The sequence below is a fragment of the Neophocaena asiaeorientalis genome, unplaced genomic scaffold (assembly GCF_003031525.2).
Source record: "Neophocaena asiaeorientalis asiaeorientalis breed wild unplaced genomic scaffold, Neophocaena_asiaeorientalis_V1.1 scaffold24, whole genome shotgun sequence".
NCBI classification, from domain to species: Eukaryota; Metazoa; Chordata; class Mammalia; order Artiodactyla; family Phocoenidae; genus Neophocaena; species Neophocaena asiaeorientalis.
This window is the reverse complement of record NW_020185317.1, coordinates 4,566,216-4,587,751: the sequence shown is the minus strand read 5'-3', so window position 1 is coordinate 4,587,751 and position 21,536 is coordinate 4,566,216. Positions and strand designations below refer to the sequence as shown.

Below are 21,536 nucleotides of genomic sequence, written 5' to 3'. Positions count from 1 at the left end.
TCCTCTTGTTTTTTTTGAGGGCCACACTGCTGACGCGCCCCCTCACACACACTGCTTCCCCTGGCCTTTTCACCACCCTAAGATGCTGTTCGGATTGTTGGAATGAAAAAAATCTAAGTTTGTACTAGATTTAAAAATAACAATTGGCTCAGGTATCCAAAGCACTGCTTTTTGCTATAGCAGTGGCATTCTTTCTCCAAATGAAATTTTATTCCAAATATGAAACAGATGAAATGAGACCTGATCTGGTTAAAGAGGAGATGAGCAGCCAGAACCCCTAGACCCCCGGGTGGCCCCTGTGATCTTCCAGAGAAACTCTAGAACCAGAGGGATGCCATTTGAAAGTGAGTGTTTTTAGAATTTGGGCAAACCATGCAGCTGAATTTTTTTTTTTTAATTTTTAAATCATAGTTCGTAGAGTAAACTTCTAGGTCTAGAGTCTTTATCTTGGAAACTATAGGATTGAACTGGATGAATTTCATGGTTCCGCATTTCTACCATTTGTAGTTTTTAAATAGTTTATTTATTTTTTTGGCTGCGTTGGGTCTCTGTTGCTGCACGCGGGCTTTCTCTAGTTATGGCGAGTGGGGTCTACTCTTCGTTGCGGTGCACAGGCTTCTCATTTCGGTGGCTTCTCTTGTTGCGGAGCACGGGCTCTGGGCATGCAGGCTCGGTGGTTGTGGCTCGTGGGCTGTAGAGTGCAGGCTCAGTAGTTGTGGCACACGGGCTTAGTTGCTCTGTGGCATGTGGGATCTTCCCGGACCAGGGCTCGAACCCGTGTTCCCTGCATTGGCAGGCAGATTCTTAACCACTGAACCACCTGGGAAGTACGGCAGGCGGATTCTTAACCGTTGGGATTATATGTATTGTAAAAATGTATTATTATTGGAAAAACGTCTTGAAGAGGAAGTTTTAATCTGAGGTGAAATTGGCTAGGATGGTACTACTTATGTTAAATGGTTTTAACTGTCAAATAGGAAACAGAAATACTCATGCGAATCATATATAATACCACCAAAAGCAAGTGATTATAACCCTGCCAAGTTTGTTACGCAAGCTTCCTTCACAGTATGTGGCAGCTGATGAGAGCTGTATAGGAAAAGGTATGCCTCAGTTTTAAGACCACCATTTTAAGGAAAGATTAGCTTTTATTCTGAAAGATATTTGTAACACTTTTATAACACTTGCATTTTACAAGACAAATTAAATTTAGTTATTAATTGAGTAATACACTATTTTTAAAATGAGGCTACATTAACTTTGTATTATAGAACATTCTAGAATGATTGAACCAATATTACTCTTGAGGACTCTAGGAAAATATTTAAGGATGCCTTTATTCTAAGTATCAGAAAATAACTTGGGTTTTACATTTTGAAGTTTCAAGTTTCAAACAGAAATGTCTTCCTGTCTCTAATTCTTGCAGTATCCATGGAGAATAAATAGTAAACACCCAGTTCATTTCCAGTGAAGATTAAAAACCATCATGAATGAACGTCATATGGTTTTTGTTACCATTTGTTCCCACAATGAAATTATATTGAAATTTGTGGTAGTGGGAACACCCTGGTATTTTAGAGTATCCTTTGCTTTGGAACAGAAAGGGATACATTAGTGGTGAGAGCAGGAAATTTCACCCCGAGTAGAGAGAGAGGACTGACTCATAGGTGGCCACGGGGAGCTGCTGCCTGCTGGCTTGAGGGGGTATAAAGCAATGGGTAAACCCACTCTTGTTCTCTGCAAGCTACCAACAGTTAGCTTCTTGTACCCAGAAAAGGAGACAAGATTTGCCATTTTGTAGGTCATCTATTTTGTTTCCTTTTCCAGCAGCCGCCTAGTAAAAGCATAGGTCGTTGTTGGCTGTAATTATTACCTTGAAAAAGTCACAGGATCGTTTGAGCCAGTTGTGTACCCAGGAAGTGGGGAAAAAATGCCCAATAACTTAGTCTCTCTTCCTCTCTTTCTAAGAGAGGTATGCTGTAAAACCTAAGTCTTGAACTCATTTGAAAGCTATGTATCTCTGAGGTTAGTATCTTTAGGAGAGTTTTGAAAGCTACATATCTCTGAGGTGAGTATCATTAGGAGAGAAGTGTTACAAAAATAGAAAATGTCAAACATTTACTTAAGTAGAGAAGATAAAACATGGAAACACATCCAGATGTTTGGCTGATGTGAGGTACTATTCTCCTACTTTGTTAATGCGTGTGGGTCTCATAAAATTTATACATTTACATTTGAGGATTTTGGATCTAGTGTTATGAACTTGAAATGCTTGGAAACCTGTTGCTTTTATTAATAGTCACAGATACTTTCTTATAGTTGTGGCACTAAATGGCAATTTAGACTGGAGAAAGTGTGGTACAAGTCTCAAGGGATGTTATCTCCTAAAAGAAGAATAGCATAGAGATATACTAAGAAGAAGCCTTAAGATTTCAAATGTGCATATACCTGCGTAAACTGTAAGGATGGGAGACATGGCTGTCCTGTTCACGGTAGTGTATCAAGAGCCTAGGGTGGGGCTTCCCTGGTGGCGCAGTGGTTGGGAGTCCGCCTGCCGATGCAGGGGACACGGGTTCGTGCCCCGGTCCGGGAGGATCCCGCATGCCGCGGAGCGGCTGGGCCCGTGAGCCATAGCCGCTGAACCTGCGCGTCCGGAGCCTGTGCTCCACAACGGGAGAGGCCACAACAGTGAGAGACCCGCGTACCGCAAAGGAAAAAAAAAAAAAAAAAAGAGCCTAGGGTGATACCTGATACACAGCAGGTGCTCAGTAAACGCTGGAGATGAGGATGGAATTGGTTAAATATAGGCAGGCTGTATATTTTCCTGCTTTATTATTTGGGACATACCCATGATCCTATATATGCAGTTGTCAGTGATTTATCATGTGGTTGCCAATGTCTAAACAAAAAGACAACAAGTTACTTAATTCTCTGTGCCTCCATTTCTTTCTCTTTGAAATGAGGATAATAGTACTGATCTCATAGGGTTGTGATGAGTTGTAAATAATTTGTTAACATCTAAAGCACTTGTAATAGTGCCTGGCACGTAGTAAGCACTCAATAAATGTTTGCTTCTTTTCATTATTGTATATTTATTTGTTGATTGTCTCTAGCTCCTAGCCAAATATATACCCTATAATGACAGAGACTCAGTTTGTATGGTTCATTGCTAAATGATAGCAACTAAAATAGTGTCTAACATCTAATATATATTTGTTGAATTAACTAATTAATAATCACATAAGTACCTAATGTACAATAAGCACAGTTTGACATAGAGAAATTTATTGAGAATAAAAGGAAAAAAAAAAAAAAAAAAAAGAGCCTAGGGTGATACCTGATACACAGCAGGTGCTCAGTAAACGCTGGAGATGAGGATGGAATTGGTTAAATATAGGCAGGCTGTATATTTTCCTGCTTTATTATTTGGGACATACCCATGATCCTATATATGCAGTTGTCAGTGATTTATCATGTGGTTGCCAATGTCTAAACAAAAAGACAACAAGTTACTTAATTCTCTGTGCCTCCATTTCTTTCTCTTTGAAATGAGGATAATAGTACTGATCTCATAGGGTTGTGATGAGTTGTAAATAATTTGTTAACATCTAAAGCACTTGTAATAGTGCCTGGCACGTAGTAAGCACTCAATAAATGTTTGCTTCTTTTCATTATTGTATATTTATTTGTTGATTGTCTCTAGCTCCTAGCCAAATATATACCCTATAATGACAGAGACTCAGTTTGTATGGTTCATTGCTAAATGATAGCAACTAAAATAGTGTCTAACATCTAATATATATTTGTTGAATTAACTAATTAATAATCACATAAGTACCTAATGTACAATAAGCACAGTTTGACATAGAGAAATTTATTGAGAAGTAAAGCTTCTTCTTTATTGGGTAAGTTTATCTGAATATTCTGTGTTAATCATTTAAAAATACTTTTTCTAAATCCCACAAAGGCAAACAAAGTTATTGGTAATCAAGCACCATCTGTTACTAATGCCTCTGTTCAGCTTGAAAGAAGTAACCCAATCCTGTGGTTATGAAGGAAAGCAAACGTTGACATTGGTGTGTGGCCCAGTTATTATTACTGCCCAATAAACCACCCCAGACTTAGTGGAGTAAAACAACGGCCCTGTTATATGCTCTTGGATTCTGTGGGTCAAGAATTCAGTTGGAGCTCAGCAGGGTTGGCTTGTCTCCATGACGTATGGGACCTCAGCTGGGAAGACTCTAGTGATTGGGGGCAACTTGCATGAGTTGGGGGGTTGGAGTCCTCTGGAGGCTTTGTCGCTCATGTGTCAGGCTCCTGGGCTGGGATGATTCAAGGGGTGAGCTCAGCTAGACTGTTAACTAGAGCCATCTATGTGTGGCCTCGTGTGATTTGGGCTTCTCACAGCAAGGCGGCTGTGAGAGGGAGTGTTCCAAGAGAGAACATCCTGACAGCAAGTGTTCCAAGAGAACCAGGAAGAAGCCTGAGTAGACTGGGTAATCGTACAGCATCACTGTGACTCTGTTAAGTCCATGTGGGCACAAGCTTGCTCAGTTTCAGTGCTGGGGAATGTAGATTCCACCTCTCGGTGGGAAGAGTGGGAAAAGAATTCGTGACCATTTTATTTTAAACAACCTAAAGCTGATAGATTGTTTTCAGAAATGACCACAATAGTTTCTTAGCTTGTGTCCACATGCTTCGGTAGTCCCCTCTCTCAATGACTTAAGGCTTGGCCATGAGATTTGTTTTGGTCAATGGAACAATTTGCAAACATGGCACAATGAGAGACTCGAAAGTTGGTTCTCTACTGGGGCTTATCCTCTCTTGCTTCTCTGGGGAACTCATTACCACCATGTGCGTGAACCTGGGCTAGTCTGCTGGGTGATGAGAGGCACACGGAATGAACCAGCAGATGTGTGAATGAGGGCATCTTAGATCAGCCAGCTGCCAGCCAACCTGCCAGCAGAGATCAGCCAAGCTGGCTTAGATCAGAGGAACTACAAATCTGACTCTCAGACTCATGAGCTAATAAATGGTATTGGTCTAAGCTGGTAAGTTTTGGGGGCATTTGTTATGCAGCAGAAAATAACTTGAGACAGAGGTCTAATAGGTAATATCCTTTCCCCACCCAGTTTGGAAACACATGAGAAATAGGCACAGGAAATAAGCTGGAGAGGAAGCAGCTTTATTACTGTAGAGGCAAGGTTGAAGAAAGCAGCTTTTGGTTTATCACCCAAGAGGGTGTGCTAGTAGTCCTTTGGCAGGTTGGCAGGCATTGACAGCACCGAGCAACCCCTGGCCTCTCCTTGTGCGCGTTGCCCCACCTGTCTTACGGTCTAGGAGTGGGGCTGAATTTGTGCACGGTGTGGGGAATGAGGGGGCTGAGCTGTACATGCATGCCCATTTCTTCTTCCAAACTTCGCTGCTCAGAGGAGTCTTTCCTCCTGCTGAGGAGAGGAGTGAGTAAGGGGCTGAGAAGCTGGGGAGTTCATCTCATGAAATCCTCCCACATGGAATCATAAAGCAGGAAGAAATGCCTACCTTACTCACAGGGAAGGTGGAGGGTAGAACAAATTGCTCTGAATTCTTTTTCTTTTACATTTCTTTTGAATTTACGATGCAATTAATTTATGTGCTGACTATCTCAAGGCATGTTGTTTAATCCTTATGTATGGCACATTCCTGCCATTTTGTAGCATATGGAATATAAGTTTACCCTTTTGAATTGTTTGAGATTTATAGCTTTGTTCTTCCTTTTATATCATACCTTGGGTTTAACTGATGATTAGTGGGTGGGTGACTGGGAGCAAAGCTATCTGTTATAACACTTCCTAAAGGAAACTCTGATCCGTATATATATGTAATTGGGGACTTACCTGTACATGAGTCAGTTCTCAACAGCTAGTGACTATTCATCAGTAAACAGTAGCTGTCTTCTTTAGGGTCAAAATTCATCAAAAACGGAGATAATTTACCTAGTTTGTAATACAAGGCTGGGCTTTTTTTAGCACTTGGACATTTAATACCCCTAAAGAAGACAGAAATAATCAACCATGGGTTGTGAAGTATCTGTAGCGATAAAACTGAAATTTCAAAGAGTAATTCTGTTACTCTGTAATGGATGGCTTTATATAAAAATAGATGCTTTCCTTTGTCTCAGTTTTATTTTGGTGTTCTTTCTTATACAAAAATATGTTTACCATGAAAAAAGACTACATGTTTATCATGAAACAAGACTATATACCCATACTATAGAAGAAATCAGGTGTTCAAATATGTCTAAATTAACCTCAGATTAAGAAATGAATCAAGGTTTATTAGAATTGTATGTATAATAATAAGATATTATGGACTAGATATTTCATTAATTTTATTTCAGGGTTGGGTATCAAATTGTAGATTCAGATACACACATAAGTTACTTTCCAATTATTAGATAAACTTTAAATTTATATTAGAAAAAAGTCTGTTGTGAAAATGCATAAATGCTATATGTATGCAACTGGATCCTGATTTAAAAAATGGCATTTAATTAGGTAGATAATAAGGCAAATTTTCTTAGCGTTTTAAAGCCCAAGTTGATTTTTCATGTGCAGACACTGGGAACCCTCTCACAACTTTTCATGTAACGTGTCCAGCTGTCACTGGGGCTAATTTATAACTTTAGGACTCTGACTTTTGATTTAAAACTTTAAGGTGCTTTCTTAGAAATGAAAATGCTGCATGGAGGTGGAGGTAGGGGAAACACTGTCCTGTCACGGCGTGCCAGGTGTTTGAGGTCTCTCAAAGCCTGTAACCTGCAGACAGACAAAGGTCTGTGTGAGACCCGGGCTGAGAGAGAGTACTGGGGTGAACACCCACCTCTGCTTTCTGTAATACACGTGCACAGCGAATGATTTGTAAGAAGACATTTGCGCCGTCTTTTTTTACTTTAAAGCTTGTCTTTAGTGAAACTTCATAATTCTCAATCTTGAGGGTTACGTTGTATATTTCCAGAAAAAGTATAGAGTTGATTTTAGAATATATACTCCAATATAGGAGCAAACATTAGTTCATAATCCAAGTTTTCCACTGAAATTACCATCAGTTATGCCCAGTAACTTATTGGTTATTTGACATTTTTTCTTCTTCAAGACAGCGGAGTCCAAAGGGAGATAAATTGTTGTTACTTAGATTGCAGGCCTTTCACTATTGCTAACTGTATCATTTCACTTTATTAAAGGGACACAAATCCATTGGAAGAGCCTTCAGTGCCACTCAAACACTTTTTTCATAATGTGTATCTTTGAGCAATTGGAGAGGAGCAGGGTCGGTCGTGTCTGCATCTTGGGCTTTCATTTTCATTCTGGCTTTACTGGCAAAACTGAGACAAAGCAAATTCTTCCATAAGCCTTAATCAAGAACTTGGACCATTTCTTCTTTTTCAGGAAGGGAGATTATACATAGAGTAAAGAAACTTTGATCGGGCTTCCCTGGTGGCGCAGTGGTTGAGAGTCCACCTGCCGATGCAGGGGACACAGGTTCGTGCCCTGGTCCGGGAAGATCCCACATGCCGCAGAGCGGCTGGGCCTGTGAGCCATGGCCGCTGAGCCTGCGCGTCCGGAGCCTGTGCTCCGCAATGGGAGAGGCCCGCGTACCGCAAAAAAAGAAAAAAAAAAAATAGAAACTTTGATCATGCTATCTAATCCTTCACCCGTTATGTTCCAAAGTAATGTGATTTTTTTCCCCCTCCCAAACCACTACTTGTTCTTTTATTCCTTGGCTTATTAAAAGACATCCGTCTCCAGCAGGTGCAAACATGGACATTTTACTTCTTTCATATCTTATGCCCTAGGGAGGTTGTCCCAGTGCCCAGGAACATGTATATGCTGTGGACTAGCTGGTAATTAGTCAAAACTAAGAAAACCCCTCAGTGATGGTCTGATTCTATTAATAGTCAGGTGGCAGTGTCATGGTGGAGTTGGTGGGAAAGTTCTGATTCCAGAGTTTCTCTGTCCCTACCCATTGCTTTTCCCCTTTAGAATGGCTTAATAGGTTTATCTCTTCCCTTAAAACTTAAATTTATATAACATTTGATATGAACTTAAATTTATATCTTGACGGTTCAAGAATGTAGCTGCTTTGGAATATACAGAGGCTATTATACTCTCTTCTCTACTAAATATCTGGCATATCCTATACTCCTTTTTTTTTGTTTGTTTTTTTTGTTTTTTTTTTTTTTTTGCGGTACGCGGGCCTCTCACTGCTGTGGCCTCTCCCATTGCGGAGCACAGGCTCCGGACGCGCAAGCTCAGCGGCCATGGCTCACAGGCCCAGCCGCTCCGCGGCATGTGGGATCTTCCCGGACGGGGGCACGAACCCGCACCCCCTGCATCGGCAGGCGGACTCCCAACCACTGCGCCACCAGGCAAGCCCCCTATACTCCTTTTTATTAAGTCTTGTTAGTAGAGGCGCAGTCAGTGGTAGCAGAAGCGTCTAAAGCAGAAGAGAAGGCTGTGCCAGTGTTTCGCTTTGCCTTAATTCAGGGGCACATTAAAATGTTCAGGTGGCAAGTGGTTATAGTGAATTGAATTTATGTTCTGTACCTTGAGTAATTATTTGATATGGCTTCATGCTGTTAGATTATGTTGGGTTTTTTCAAAAAGAAATAGACTAGGGAATGGTTTTAAGCACTAGTAAATTATTTGGGAGCAAACATTTTCCCTGATTACTGTTCTGCCTAGAAGCTTGTAACTTACAAGAAAAGTCATAAAGAAATAGGAGGCTCTGGGGTAATCAACAAAGCATTTTAGGTGGTAAAACCCTCAACTGCTTTGTAATAAAAGGTTCCTCATTTTGTGATTGAGTTGCTTAGGTGAAGTCATATATTTTATGTAAAGAACAGCCTCAGGCATTTCAAGTGTTTGTGGATTTAGCATTCTTTTTGCTGGAAAGTTATAAAGAGCATAGCATGATACCTTAGTCTCCTAAAGCTTTGCATTCTGGCTTTGTTGCTTAGTAACAATGTGATGTGAGCCTCGTTTTCTCATCTACAAAATGGGGATTATAAAACCAACGTCAGAGGAGGTGCTCAGGGTTGAATATGATAACAAATGAAAAGTACTGAATGCAGAGCGGAAGGTCAGTCAAAGTTCCCTTGCACTTTCCCTTTAAACGCACGTTGTATTATGTTTCAGATTTGACCATGATAGTGATCACTGATCATATCAGCATGTGTGGTGCAAGGAGTACATTGGCCAACATTCCCTTCCAACCTGCACAGGCGAATATTATTCTTTAACCTGGTGACTGTGAATATTATCCTTTAACTTGGTGACTGTTACCTGCTGAGTCTTATAGCCATTGCTCTTTCTAAACTCTCCATTGTGTGTGAGCATTTGTTCAAAAAGTGCCAAACACAAGGCTGGCCGTGTTGCTGTTGCACAGTGTGGCCCTGTCAGGTGCTCTGAAGGTGTGATTTCATGTCTTGAAATACCACAGTTTGCTTGTGGAGTGTGACTGGGTGAGTGCCACAGAACGGTTCTGTGTCATCATCATTAAGGTGCCCCTGTGAGGTGAGGCTGGTGAGGCATGGCGGGATTCTTGGTGCTGTGGGGGGAGCCTGGGGTTTGCAGGCTTTGACAAGGTGAAAGACACGTGGTCATTCTCTTTTCTCACCCCCATCTCCTGCTCTCTCTTAAAGGTGTTGCCAGCCCACCTTGGACAGTGCCACTGCTCGTGGTTTGGGTGGTGGGTGTAATCAAGAGCATGTATGTGTGACAATTGTAGGTCAAGAGGAAGAAGGTCTTCAGGTTTGCAGTCGGTGCCGGGCTCATTCCCAGGTAGTGCTGGCACATAGTGGGTGAGCAGTGAGTTGATTGAAGGAATTTGTGCATGAATGGATAAAGTAAACGGAAGCATTTGTTTATATTTTTCATGTAGTCGAGTTACTTTCTTCTAGGCTCGAGGAATTTCCTGTAAGGAATAGCTTCTCAATGAAGACTCTGCCCATGCACTGGGAGGTCTTTCTTCTAAAACTGTGCTGGTACTCTTAGGACCCCAAAGGAGCTTGGTCCATGATAAGTGCAATCATACTGCACTTTTATCCTTACCTGTTTATTCTGTCTTCTGCCCTGGATGTCAGTATTTATAAGTTGATTGAAACGTTCAGTCCTTAGAGATGATGACTATTACACAATCCTTTTCTTTTTTTGGCTAAATATGAAGTCTTCATTATTCTCCATCTATGATTTGAGGGCATTGGCAGTCGTCCAGGTCAAGTTAGAGCTGGAGATGAAAATGAAAACTCTGCAGCATCCCGTTCCTAATAATTTTTGTGTTTACATAGTTTTGTTCTCTTTCTGTCAAGTTTATTTTATGTGTCCTTACAACCCATCTCTTCATTCTTACAAATGGCCTTGTGTGTTTGGAGCACCCTAGGGCTTCTCATTCATCAAATCTACACTCCTTAACTCTACCTAGACTCCTCCTCACGTGCTAGTGTAGATTCCAGAAATACAACTTAAGAAGTTCAAGGACAAGTCTCTGTGAAATTGCACATCGTTCTCTCCCTTACTCATTTTTTGAACTATGTTTAGATTTCAATCTGATGGGAAATCAAATTAGTGCTCAATGATAGGATCACTGATTCATAATTTTATAACTAATCAGGCCTTTGCTCACAGAATCCAGACCCTCTTTTATATCACTGGTCAGTGATAGACGGGACTCCAGGCAGAAATATTCTCTGCCATTGTACTTTGCCACCCCCTGTTGCTGCCACAGCGGCACCTTTCTGGTTCACTTGCTTGATGGATTCATCCCTTCCTTTCTCCTTCCTTCTTCCCCTTCCTGAAAGCTTGAAAACTTGATAAGGCATCAGATTTACAGGATGAAAGATCATCTGGAATCAATGAAAGTATACTGTCAAGTAACTCCAGATTCCATTAAATGAGAACCACCTTTCATTCTTTAAGACTTCAAGAGATCAAGAAAGTCTGGTTCACTTATGTCAGGTAGCAGGGCATGTGGATATGGTGGGGTCTGCACTTGGGTCAGAGAGCCTGATTTCAAATCCATCTTAAACTCTTGGACTGTTAGTTTTTTCATCTGTAAAATCATACCTTACAAAAATGGTGGGGAGGATTCAATGAAATAATGTCTATAAAGCACTTAGCATAAAATAAGATATCAAAAATGTTAACTTGTTATCATTATAACTCAAGTGAATTCTTAACTGAATGGCTGCATTTCCTTGCTTAGATTTGTAATACTACATATTGAAGAACTTAATGTCATCATGTATAAAATCAAGAGAATATTATTATAAAAGCTGTATTGTCTTTAATCAGCTTGTCGAATGTATTGTTAGACTTATTTTGTGTATTCACTGTGGTTCAGAAAGAACCTGGTTTGTTTAATTTGGCGGTTTTAGTTAGAGCTGTGCTTCTTCCTGAAAGGAGAACCGAAAATGTAGCTTCTGTTATTATTTTATTAATACAAAACAGAAAATGAAAAAGAAAGTGAGGGGGAAAAGAAAAGCATGGTGTATTTGAAAGTGAAACTAATACTGTACTATGAATTTGATTCTTTGTCTCTCTAGATCTTTTAGAGAAATCTCGTGTTGTTAAGCAGCCAAGAGGTGAAAGAAACTTCCACGTGTTCTATCAGCTGCTTTCTGGTGCCTCTGAAGAGCTCCTCAGTAAGTCCCTGTTTCTTTTTTTTTTTTAAGAATTTTATTTTATTTTATTTATTTTTGGCTGCATTGGGTCTTTGTTGTGCTGTGCAGTCTCCTCATTGTGGTGGCTTCTCTTGTTGCAGAGCTTGGGCTCTAGGTGCGTGGGCTCAGTAGTTGTGGCTCACGGGCTTAGTTGCTCCGCGGCATGTGGGATCTTCCCGGACCAGGGCTCGAACCTGTCTCCCCTGCATTGGCAGGCGGATTCTTAACCACCGTGCCACTGGGGAAGCCCCAGTCCCTGTTTCTATGTTTTAATTTTTACTCTTGCAACATTTTCCAAAGCAGAAGCGTTCCATACGCTTTTCCTCTTCCTTCTTAAAATTTTCCCATGATTCTGGCTGAAGGGAAGAATACCATGTGCTGGCTTCTGCCATCTTGCAGTTTTGTTTGATATCTGTCCCCAGAGTACCTCACCAGGTACTGGGACCTGTCTCAGATGGTTTGCTAAAAGAGCTAAAAGTTGAGGGAGGGGCTCATCATCAATTTAAAAAATAAAATGGAAGAATATAATTAGTCCAGTTGGGGAGAAAAAATTAGCAGGGAGCAGTAGATGAATACAATTCTATAAAAACAAATTGCTCAGTGACGATTTAAAAATAGTGGGAAGGCATTTGCAACTGATACAAGAGATCAAAGTCTGACCTTTGTATATTTTAGAGAATTAATATAAGTCCATCAGGATAGGCAATAGCTAAGTGATGAAAAGTTTTGAGCAAGTAGTCCAAACAAGAAGAGCTATGGAAAGTCAACACACTTGGGGGAAAAAATCATCCTTACTAATTATCGACAAATGTAAATTGAAACAGCACTGAAGTGTTCACCACACATGTATTAGCAAAAGTTATTAAAGCAGATAAAGCTGGCAGAGTTGTCAGGCACTGATCTGCTTAGAGCTTGTGGGCATCACTTCAAAGTGAGGACTTCCTCTTGGGGGACTAATTGGCAAAGCAGAATAAGTCATAAAATGATCAGAGCCTACCACCCAGGTGCACCACTTTTTGGAATAAACCCAATGAAATAATTCAAAAGAATCCAAAGAAACATTTTGTGCGAAGACATTTATCACTGTCCTTTATTTGTTATTATAAACTGGAGAAAATCCAAATGTCCAGCAGTGGGGGAATCACTGGGCAGACATCGTACGTTATAAGGACACAGTACGTTGACGATACTTTATATTATCAAAGTTTGGAAAGAACCTGTCTCGATAAGAATACATGTAAAACGAGCAGAGTTTGAAATATGTACAATGGTGATAAAGGTGATTTTAGAAAAATACTGATCTTTGGGTATCAGTTTTTGTTCTATTGCTTGAATGCATAGTGTGAAATCTTTTTATCTGAAGCGTTAAGGGGATGAGATATTGAAGACGATTAGATTGGTTGAAGTAACTTATAAACTTGTATGTGTGATTCGATAGATAAGCTTAAACTTGAGCGGGATTTCAGCAGATACAATTACCTGAGTCTGGACTCTGCCAAAGTTAATGGAGTGGACGACGCAGCAAATTTCAGAACCGTTAGGGTAAGATGGAACCCTCTTATTACTCTTTAAAATGGGTAACACTATACTGCTCAATCAGAATTGGTAATCATTCTGAGTTTTCTTCGATGTATAACTCATGCTCCCTAAGGTTTTAGAACTATAGAAGAATTTGTTTTATTTTTATTAGTTTGATTTTTTTATTAGCTCAAAAATCCTACAGTATCGAGAAGGCCATGCTTTACTGGAGCACACAGTTTTACTGTCTGTCAAAAGGAGCTTTCTTATTATATTATCTTGGGGTTTAACTTTTAGTATTGTACTGAAATTCCAGATGTCTTTATAGCCAAACTCAGTAGCTAAATTCCACATGTAAACCTGTCCTACAGTCATGTTAAGTCAAATCTGTTTTTCAGACAGAAAGTCATGTTTATATACAGTTTTCAAAACATCATGCATAAACCAGAATAATTAGCATTTGTGTTCATTAGAAAAGAAATTATTTTAAATTATACTCTACATTCTATGTTTATGAGACACTTGGAAAATTACTTCTATAGGACATGATCTGATAACTGTTATTTACTTCTAAATGAGAGCGCTGTGATAGTGGTGATGGGGGGGATAGGTTAGATTATAGGTAAAATAAGACTGGAATCGGTTCATCTTTGGAGGTGAGTGAAAATAACATGGGATTCTTTTCCTGCTCTTTAGACTTTTATATATGTTTGAAATTTTCTAGAACGAAAAATCTTACAGCACTCCCATTACTATGTAACCTAGTCACTATAAATAGTTAGACAGATAGGTAGGTAGATAGAGAGAGAGAGATAAAGTAAATAAGGAAGCAAGCAAGCTGGGCTATTCTTAACAAGAAAGCATTTCTTAAGAGTATCATTTTTTAAAATTGTCTCAACATCCTCTTACAGAAACCTGTTGACTCCTGGACATGATTTTAAGACTTGAGTTCAGGACCAGTTCCATAACTGCTTTGCCTGGCAGATCATTGGCACTCAATAAAAATTTATGACTGGACGAATGTTCTGTGTTATCCATAGTTTGTGGAATCAGGCACTTCACCTTTGCAAACTACAGTTTTTCTCGTATGTAAAATAAACGAAGAGGTTTTTTTTTTTGTAGGGGTTTATGAAAGCTGTTTGTTTGGAGTCAGAGTGGGAACCCAGGGCTCAGCTCTCAGCCTTCTCTCCCTCTGTCTTCCTCTTTACATGCCCCCTTTGCCACAGCCCATGAAGTACCCCAGGGCTCCTTGAATCAGAGCTTGAAGCCACTGAACAAGATAGAGCCCCACATTGGTGCTATTTCAGGTCTCTTAATAGGTTTGTCTTTTGGAAAGTTTATTCCAGGACACTTTGTCTTTTTGTTGTTGTTGTTATTTTTGTTTTTTTTCAGAGCCGAATCTGTTATATGATTTATTTTTAAAAAATAATAAAGAGCTACAGAAAGAAAACAGGTGCTTTCCCCCCCTCCCCAGAATGCCATGCAGATTGTGGGTTTCATGGACCACGAAGTTGAGTCCGTGTTGGAGGTGGTGGCCGCGGTGTTGAAGCTGGGGAACATCGAGTTCAAGCCCGAATCACGAGTGAATGGCTTAGATGAAAGCAAGATCAAAGATAAAAATGGTAAGTCAGCAGAGGACAGACCCTGTTTAGCAAAACTGGCTTTGAACTTCTGCCCAGTTTTTAATATAGAAAGTAAAACTTGCTTTTCACTGAGTTGAAAAGGCTTTCTAGTGAAATCGAGCAGAAACATAATTACAGCTCAGTCTGAAGTCTTTTGATTTATATATTTTACACTGTTGGGTTTGAAAACGATTTAGAAAGAACAGTGTAAGCCTTGAAAGTGATTATGAACAGCAGATATGCAGTCACTGTTTGTCCATTCCCGCACAACAGAGTTAAAAGAAATTTGCGAGCTGACCGGCATTGACCAGTCAGTCCTAGAGCGAGCCTTCAGTTTCCGAACAGTTGAGGCCAAGCAAGAGAAAGTTTCAACTACACTGAACGTGGCTCAGGTGGGTGAAACATAATGTCTGGAAGGGAGTTTTTAAAGTCTGTGGTATTTTTATATAAGTGGAAACAAAAATTTTATTTTTTTAGGCTATTATCTTAACTGTCATGCTGTTTTCTAGGCATCGTTCTAGGCACTAGGGACACAGGGTAACCTAAACAGATAAAGATCCCTGCCCATATGGAGCTTAAAATTTTGGCAGAAGGAGCCAGACAAAGCAGTAGACCTAATAAATAAATGTATATAGCAAGCTAGCAGGTGGTAAGCGCAGGCGACAAAGAGAAAACAGTAGAGCAGAGCAAGGGACATCCGTAGTGTTGGGGGCAGAGAAGTCGAGTGAGCTGAGAAGTGGCTGGAGAGTTTTGAGCATGGGTGGTATGATCTGCATTGTATTTTAAGGAGTCATTCTGGCTGCAACGTAGAGAGCAGAGTGTAGGGAACAGACGGCCGTCTTAGTCACTTTGGCTGCTATAACAGCGTACCGTAGACTGGGTGGCTTAAGCAAAAAACATTTATTTCTCTCAGTTCTGGAGGCTAGAAGCCTGGGATCAGGGTGCCAACAGGGTCGAATTCTTGGTAAGGGCCGTCTTCTTGATTTACAGACAGCTCCCTTCTTACTGTGTCCTCACATGGCAGAGAGAGAGAGCAAGCAAGTGAGCTTTGATGTCTTCATCCCCTTGTAAGGGTACCAGTCCCATCATGGGGACTCCACCCTCATGACCACATCTAAATCTAATCTAATCTAAATCTAAAGGCTCCACCTCCAAATACCACTGCATTAGGGAGTAGGGCTTCAACAATATGGGTTTGGGGGTGAGAGGACACAGACATTCATAGCACAGGGGAGCACACAGTTGTGTGCTAACCCAGAGATGATGGTGGCTTTTGAACCAGGTGGTGGCAGTGGAACAAGAAGTGGTCACATCTGGATATGTTTTGAAAGTGGAGACAACAGGACTTGCTGATGCCTTGATATGTGTGATATGAAAGAAAGAGAAGAGTCAAGGATGACCCTCAACATTTTTGGCCCAAACAACTAAGAAAATGGAATTGCCACTTATTGATTTGCAGAAGGCAGTGGGGGAAGCTGGCTGTGGTCAAGAGGCCAAACTGGCCTCGCTGCCTTTCTGACTGTTCCCCCTCCAGCCTCCACACTTAGGCCAATGAAATCTTTCTAAGACACAAATCTGAGTTGCTTATGTCTTCTCTCCTTTGGTTCAAAATGGATGAACAGATGTATACATGCATACATGTATACCTAGGAGCTTGTGGAGACCCTTTCAGTGTAAACCCTTTGTTCTGTGGTTTAGACATTGTCCCACCAGTCAGTGCTCATCTGGCCTAGAATTAAATGACTAATTCAGGACTTTTCCCACTCAGGCCTATTTTGTCCAACTGTATTCTCATCCTCCTTGCAAGTAGCCTTAAGCTTAAGACAGTAGATTGGGTTTAATCTTTCTCTCTGCTGCTCTGGCCTAGTCTTTCCTAGTAACCCAAGAATGCCTACACACCTTTAACTTTCTTTCAAGTTTGATTTCTTATTTTAGGTGAGGGATTTTGGTTATGGAAATACTGTACCTTTATGCATATGTAAGTTTGATGTATACATAAAGTTTCTAGCTATAACTGTTGCGTGTCCTTCTTCCTAAGTTACTACTACTGCCGTCACGTCTGTCCCCGTCCCCCTCACTCATTCAAAGTCAGATGGTGAGTCACTTAACCTCATCAAGGAAAGCTTGTTGAGAGCCTGCACAGCACAAGCCCCCACGTAGACTGTTAGTAGGGACATAAGGGATTAAAAAGGACTTTCGCAGAAAATAGTTTCTGAGCCAGACTTTGAAGGATTTAGATGTATAAAGAATGGGTGAAATGGCATTTCAAAAAGAAAACAGTGAGAGGAGCCAGGTTTGGAGTACATATCAGGAAAAGGGTTGATCACGCTTGGCTATGGCTTTAGATATGTGAAGAGGATTCAAAGCAACGTGGCTGGAAAGGTTACGTTTGGTGTCCAAGTGGTGCGTCTGCAGCAGTGGTTCTCAAACTTGAGGGTGCATCGGAATCACCTGGAGGGTTTCTTAAACACGGTTTGCAGGCCATACCCCCAGAGTGTTTGGTTCAGTAGGTTTGTGGTAGGCCCGAAGAATTGGCATTTCTGACAAGTTCAGAGGTGATGCTGCTGCCACTGTGGTCCATCCAGAAGTCACATTTTGAGAACATTTCAGTAGCCAGAGTGGGGATTGTGAAGTACATAGTGATGCGATGAGAAAACATCTAAAAGGCCCTTTAGGAATATTTCATACATACATGGAATATATGTGGATATATATGGGATATGTACATGGATATATTTTTGTCTGTTTTTATTGTGTGTTTTACTCTTGCTTTTTAATCATCCTCTACAGAAACCAGGCCCAGGTGCCTCTTACTTTGATAAGCTTGAGTCACCTTGCATCACTCGGTAAAACTTTTCCACATTCTTTTAACCTTTGGCATAAAAGAGTTTGGCTTCAGATCTTTGATTATTCAGCTCCTTTTTCAAGTTTTTTTTTTTTTAATGTAGGGTTCAGAGTATTTGTTTCTACCGATCTTATTGCCTAGAAGATTTTGATTCTTACGAGATGTGATTTGTTCTATTAACTTTTCCTCATAGCTTCAATTCTTGGGCCCCATTATCATCTTTATTGCCCCATGCCTCATTTTCCTCAAGGCATTTAGATCTTTCCCCAGATAGAATGACTAATATTGAAATAACAGAAACTCCAGGCAGAGTTACTATTCAGCTTCTACCACATACTCCCTCCTTGGCTTCCAAGGTCCTCTGTCATCTGACCCAAAATGACTTTTCTCAGTTGATTCCCTGCTGGTTCTCTAAATGCCATGCTGATTGTTACCTTATTTTACCTAGCCCTAACCCTTTGCTTATCCCCCATGCTGCTCATGTCATTGCTAATTCCTTCTGCTGTCTAAATGGTCCTTTAATTGCACCTCATCCAGAAAGCCTTCCTTGATCACATAGGCCCCAGAGTCTTCCTTCTCTGAACTCCTTTTTCTCCTGCAAACTCCCTTGGAACCTGCCCTTTGATTGTTTGACTCCTTGGTTTGACCTCCCGCATTCTGCTGTAAGCTCCTGGAGGGCGGACCCCACATCTGTGCATCTCCGTGTCTCCAGTTACCATACTGACCTGAGCTTGCCTGAGAGTGGTCATCACGGAAGCCGTTCCACCTGGGATCTTTCTCTAAGAGCTTCATCAGCTGCAGAAACTCAGTCTTTTCATTTGTGCTTAGAATCTGAGATGGCAAGTCAGCATCCTCGGTGTCTTCCCTCATTTCTACGCACCTTGTCCGTGATCCTTAAATGGGAGTAACCCTTCCTGCCCTTACTTTGGAGGATATTATTGTGGAGATGAGGTGGCACAAGTCAGACTCAAGAAGTTACAGGTAGCCAAGTGACAGCCCCTGCGGCCAGATGTAGCTCAATAGGCATATTTTATTTGATGAATATTTGAGGAAAGGGTAGTTTCTTGTTTTTTCCGTTTCGTTAGCTTGCTTTTTAAATTTTGAATTTGAGTGCCTTTAACCTGGAATGCAGTCTCCAGCCCCCAAAGATCCCACTATTTCCCGTTCATTTCTGTTGTTCAGTCCCTGAAAGCATCTGAGTTTGAGACTTCTGGAATAAGTATTTGAAGGAAAGCAAGGAAGATTAATATTGGCTGTGGATACGCTTTAAAAATTATAAAGCCGTTTACCGGAATAAGTGGTCACTATTAGTTCAGTTGCATACTGAAATGGTGGTTTGTTGGAAGCAGACAGCACACAAGTAAGAAGGCTGGATGACGTGATGATGAAATAGGGTCTGTTTACAAATAAGTAGTGTTTGGAGATAACTTGAATTTACAAGAAGAAAGGGGAAAGGATTAAGAAAGAATTATTTAGGCTCATGAGGCAGTAGTAGAGAATGAGGATACTTCAAAAATCATAATTATAAGCATACCTGTAGACTTACTATGTGCCAGGTACTGCACTAGGCACTTAAATTTTCTATTTCAAGAAAATAAAAACTAGAAGAAAGGGTATTGGAGAAAGGATGTCCATCTTAATTAAGGCTTCTTTCTTTGTGTCAGCATTTTACATACATTTTCTGCTATGGAATTATTTACCCACCCTCCCACCCCCCTCCATGTCCATGTTTAGCATTGGACAGTCAGGCTCTATTTTTTACCAGCTTCTGGGTGGATTTTCTAACCTTCATTGGAGTAGCTGCCTGAGACTTAGCGAGCAAGGTTTGGGATTAGCACGGAAGTATCAGATGAAGGGAAAAGGTACTCTCTTTCCAGCTGCAGTACATTGCCTGCAACAGGGAGTGAGTCTGTTTTTTAAATTGTTACACTTCATTTAGGAAGAATTGCAGAGAAAGAATTTTCACATAATCCAGTAAATTGTGTTCTTTATAAAATAAAAATATAATGGTTTACTTTAACTGTAATGCCCAACTTTCTACTTACAAGCAATGAAACACACACATATGTCCAGTGTTGAAGACAGCAGCAAAACCTCTTCTTTCCTCCCCTGGGGCCCGTTACTTCTCAGGCTGCTGCCGCCCATCTCCAGACCTCCCCCGGAGCACTGGTTTCAGACATATAATTAGTACTTCCTGCACACCCTCGGCACCCAGTATGTTTAAGGGCTATTAGGTTCTCCTGACCAAACCCAACTTTTCTCCAGCCTTTACACTCTAAGTCAAGGTCAGAGAGACATATATGTCTTCTACCTCTTCTTTGTCAAGTAGCTATGAACAGCTTTCAAACAAATAGATAAGCAAGTAAAAGGGCTTTATTTTTATTATACAGAGTATTATCCAACAATGTATTGTTTTGCTGCTTACTACAAAAGATTTTTTTTGAATGCTCAGAAGATTGAATGATGAAAAATATTTACAGGTCCCATCAGTCAAAACCATTTTAATGTATATCCTTTTGAGTTTCCTACATGTAGTAGCTTAAAGAAAATAGCTGTTATTATAATAAATATATAATTTTTTATCATCACAAAACATAACAAGGATTTTTTCATTTCATTATCTAATTTTTATAACTATCATTCTGTGATGACTGTAACTGCCCGCCCAATAGGTGCTTCTTTATTTATTTTACTCTGCCCCTGTTGTTGGACTTCTAAATTGCCTGTGCTTTTTCTCTGTTCCATAACATTGAGATTAATATCTTTGTGGTGAAAGCTTTTGCAATATTTAAAATTAATTTCCTGGGTTGTGGAAAAGTATAATAACTGGGTATAAACAATTTGCCCAATTTTCTTAATGGCTTGACTGTTCATCCACAGTACAATAAAAACGCTCTTGAAAAGAAATTTGAAATAAAAGAGCTTTCGGTATCTTTTTAAAAACTTCATTATTTTATTGAAATTAAACATTGTGGTAATTGCAGATACTGCGTTTTTCTTTTTCTTTTTAATAGGCTTATTATGCCCGTGATGCTCTGGCTAAAAACCTCTACAGCAGGTTGTTTTCATGGTTGGTAAATCGAATCAATGAAAGCATTAAGGTACTGAATCTCTATAAACAAATAACGCAGTTGTAATAAATGGTATTCAGAGTATACACGTTAAAGATACTTTAATTTTATAATCAGGTTATTGATTACCACTTACAGAGATTGTTCCTTGAAAAGAATTTACCTTGTTTAGGATTGAAATTTGTCAGTGATTCTACCTATTTTGTTTTGCCATGTGTGTTATAAGAAATCTCACTGGTGAATAGTTTAATGGTATTTGCAGAGTAACTGTGAGAGACAGCATCCCAGGTCCTGGTTGTGACTGATCTACTAACTAGTTGTACACACTTGGCTGAAGAGGTCACTTCACCTCTCTAGCTACTAATAGGTTCTTCAGTAAATGAGGGTATTGGACCAGGGGATTTTGAAAGACCCTACCTGTTGTAAGATTCAGTGATCTCTTTTTTATAATTAAGTATCTAATAAAGAAGGCCTTAGTCATGCCTTCTTTAAGTAAGTCATCTATTATTAAGATTTCTGGAAGATTCCATACCAGCGTCCTCTCTCATACATTTAAAGACAACTAAATTATATTCTTCTAGGTCTGAAACACAATTAACTTGTAATATATGTCTATATTCCTTGGTATGCTTTTAGTGTTATATTTCATGCTTAAGTTAACCCTTCAATTTGAAACTATTTTTAAGGCGCAAACAAAAGTGAGAAAGAAGGTCATGGGTGTTTTGGACATTTATGGCTTCGAAATTTTTGAGGTGAGCTGCTGTTTTTTTTTTTTTTTTTTT

General features: G+C 40.1%; 1 protein-coding gene across 3 annotated transcripts in view; it reads left to right on the top strand.

The window, feature by feature from the left end:
* The window catches only part of MYO1B (myosin IB), a 184,638-nt gene that overhangs the window by 113,788 nt on the left and 49,314 nt on the right, over positions 1-21,536 (top strand). For all 3 annotated transcript variants that reach the window (XM_024733654.1, XM_024733655.1, XM_024733656.1), the window contains exons 8-13: positions 11,582-11,680; positions 13,137-13,240; positions 14,691-14,838; positions 15,112-15,230; positions 20,698-20,784; positions 21,441-21,506. In XM_024733654.1, coding sequence (XP_024589422.1) covers positions 11,582-11,680; positions 13,137-13,240; positions 14,691-14,838; positions 15,112-15,230; positions 20,698-20,784; positions 21,441-21,506 — 623 coding nt within the window. The remainder of the gene's footprint in view (positions 1-11,581; positions 11,681-13,136; positions 13,241-14,690; positions 14,839-15,111; positions 15,231-20,697; positions 20,785-21,440; positions 21,507-21,536) is intronic.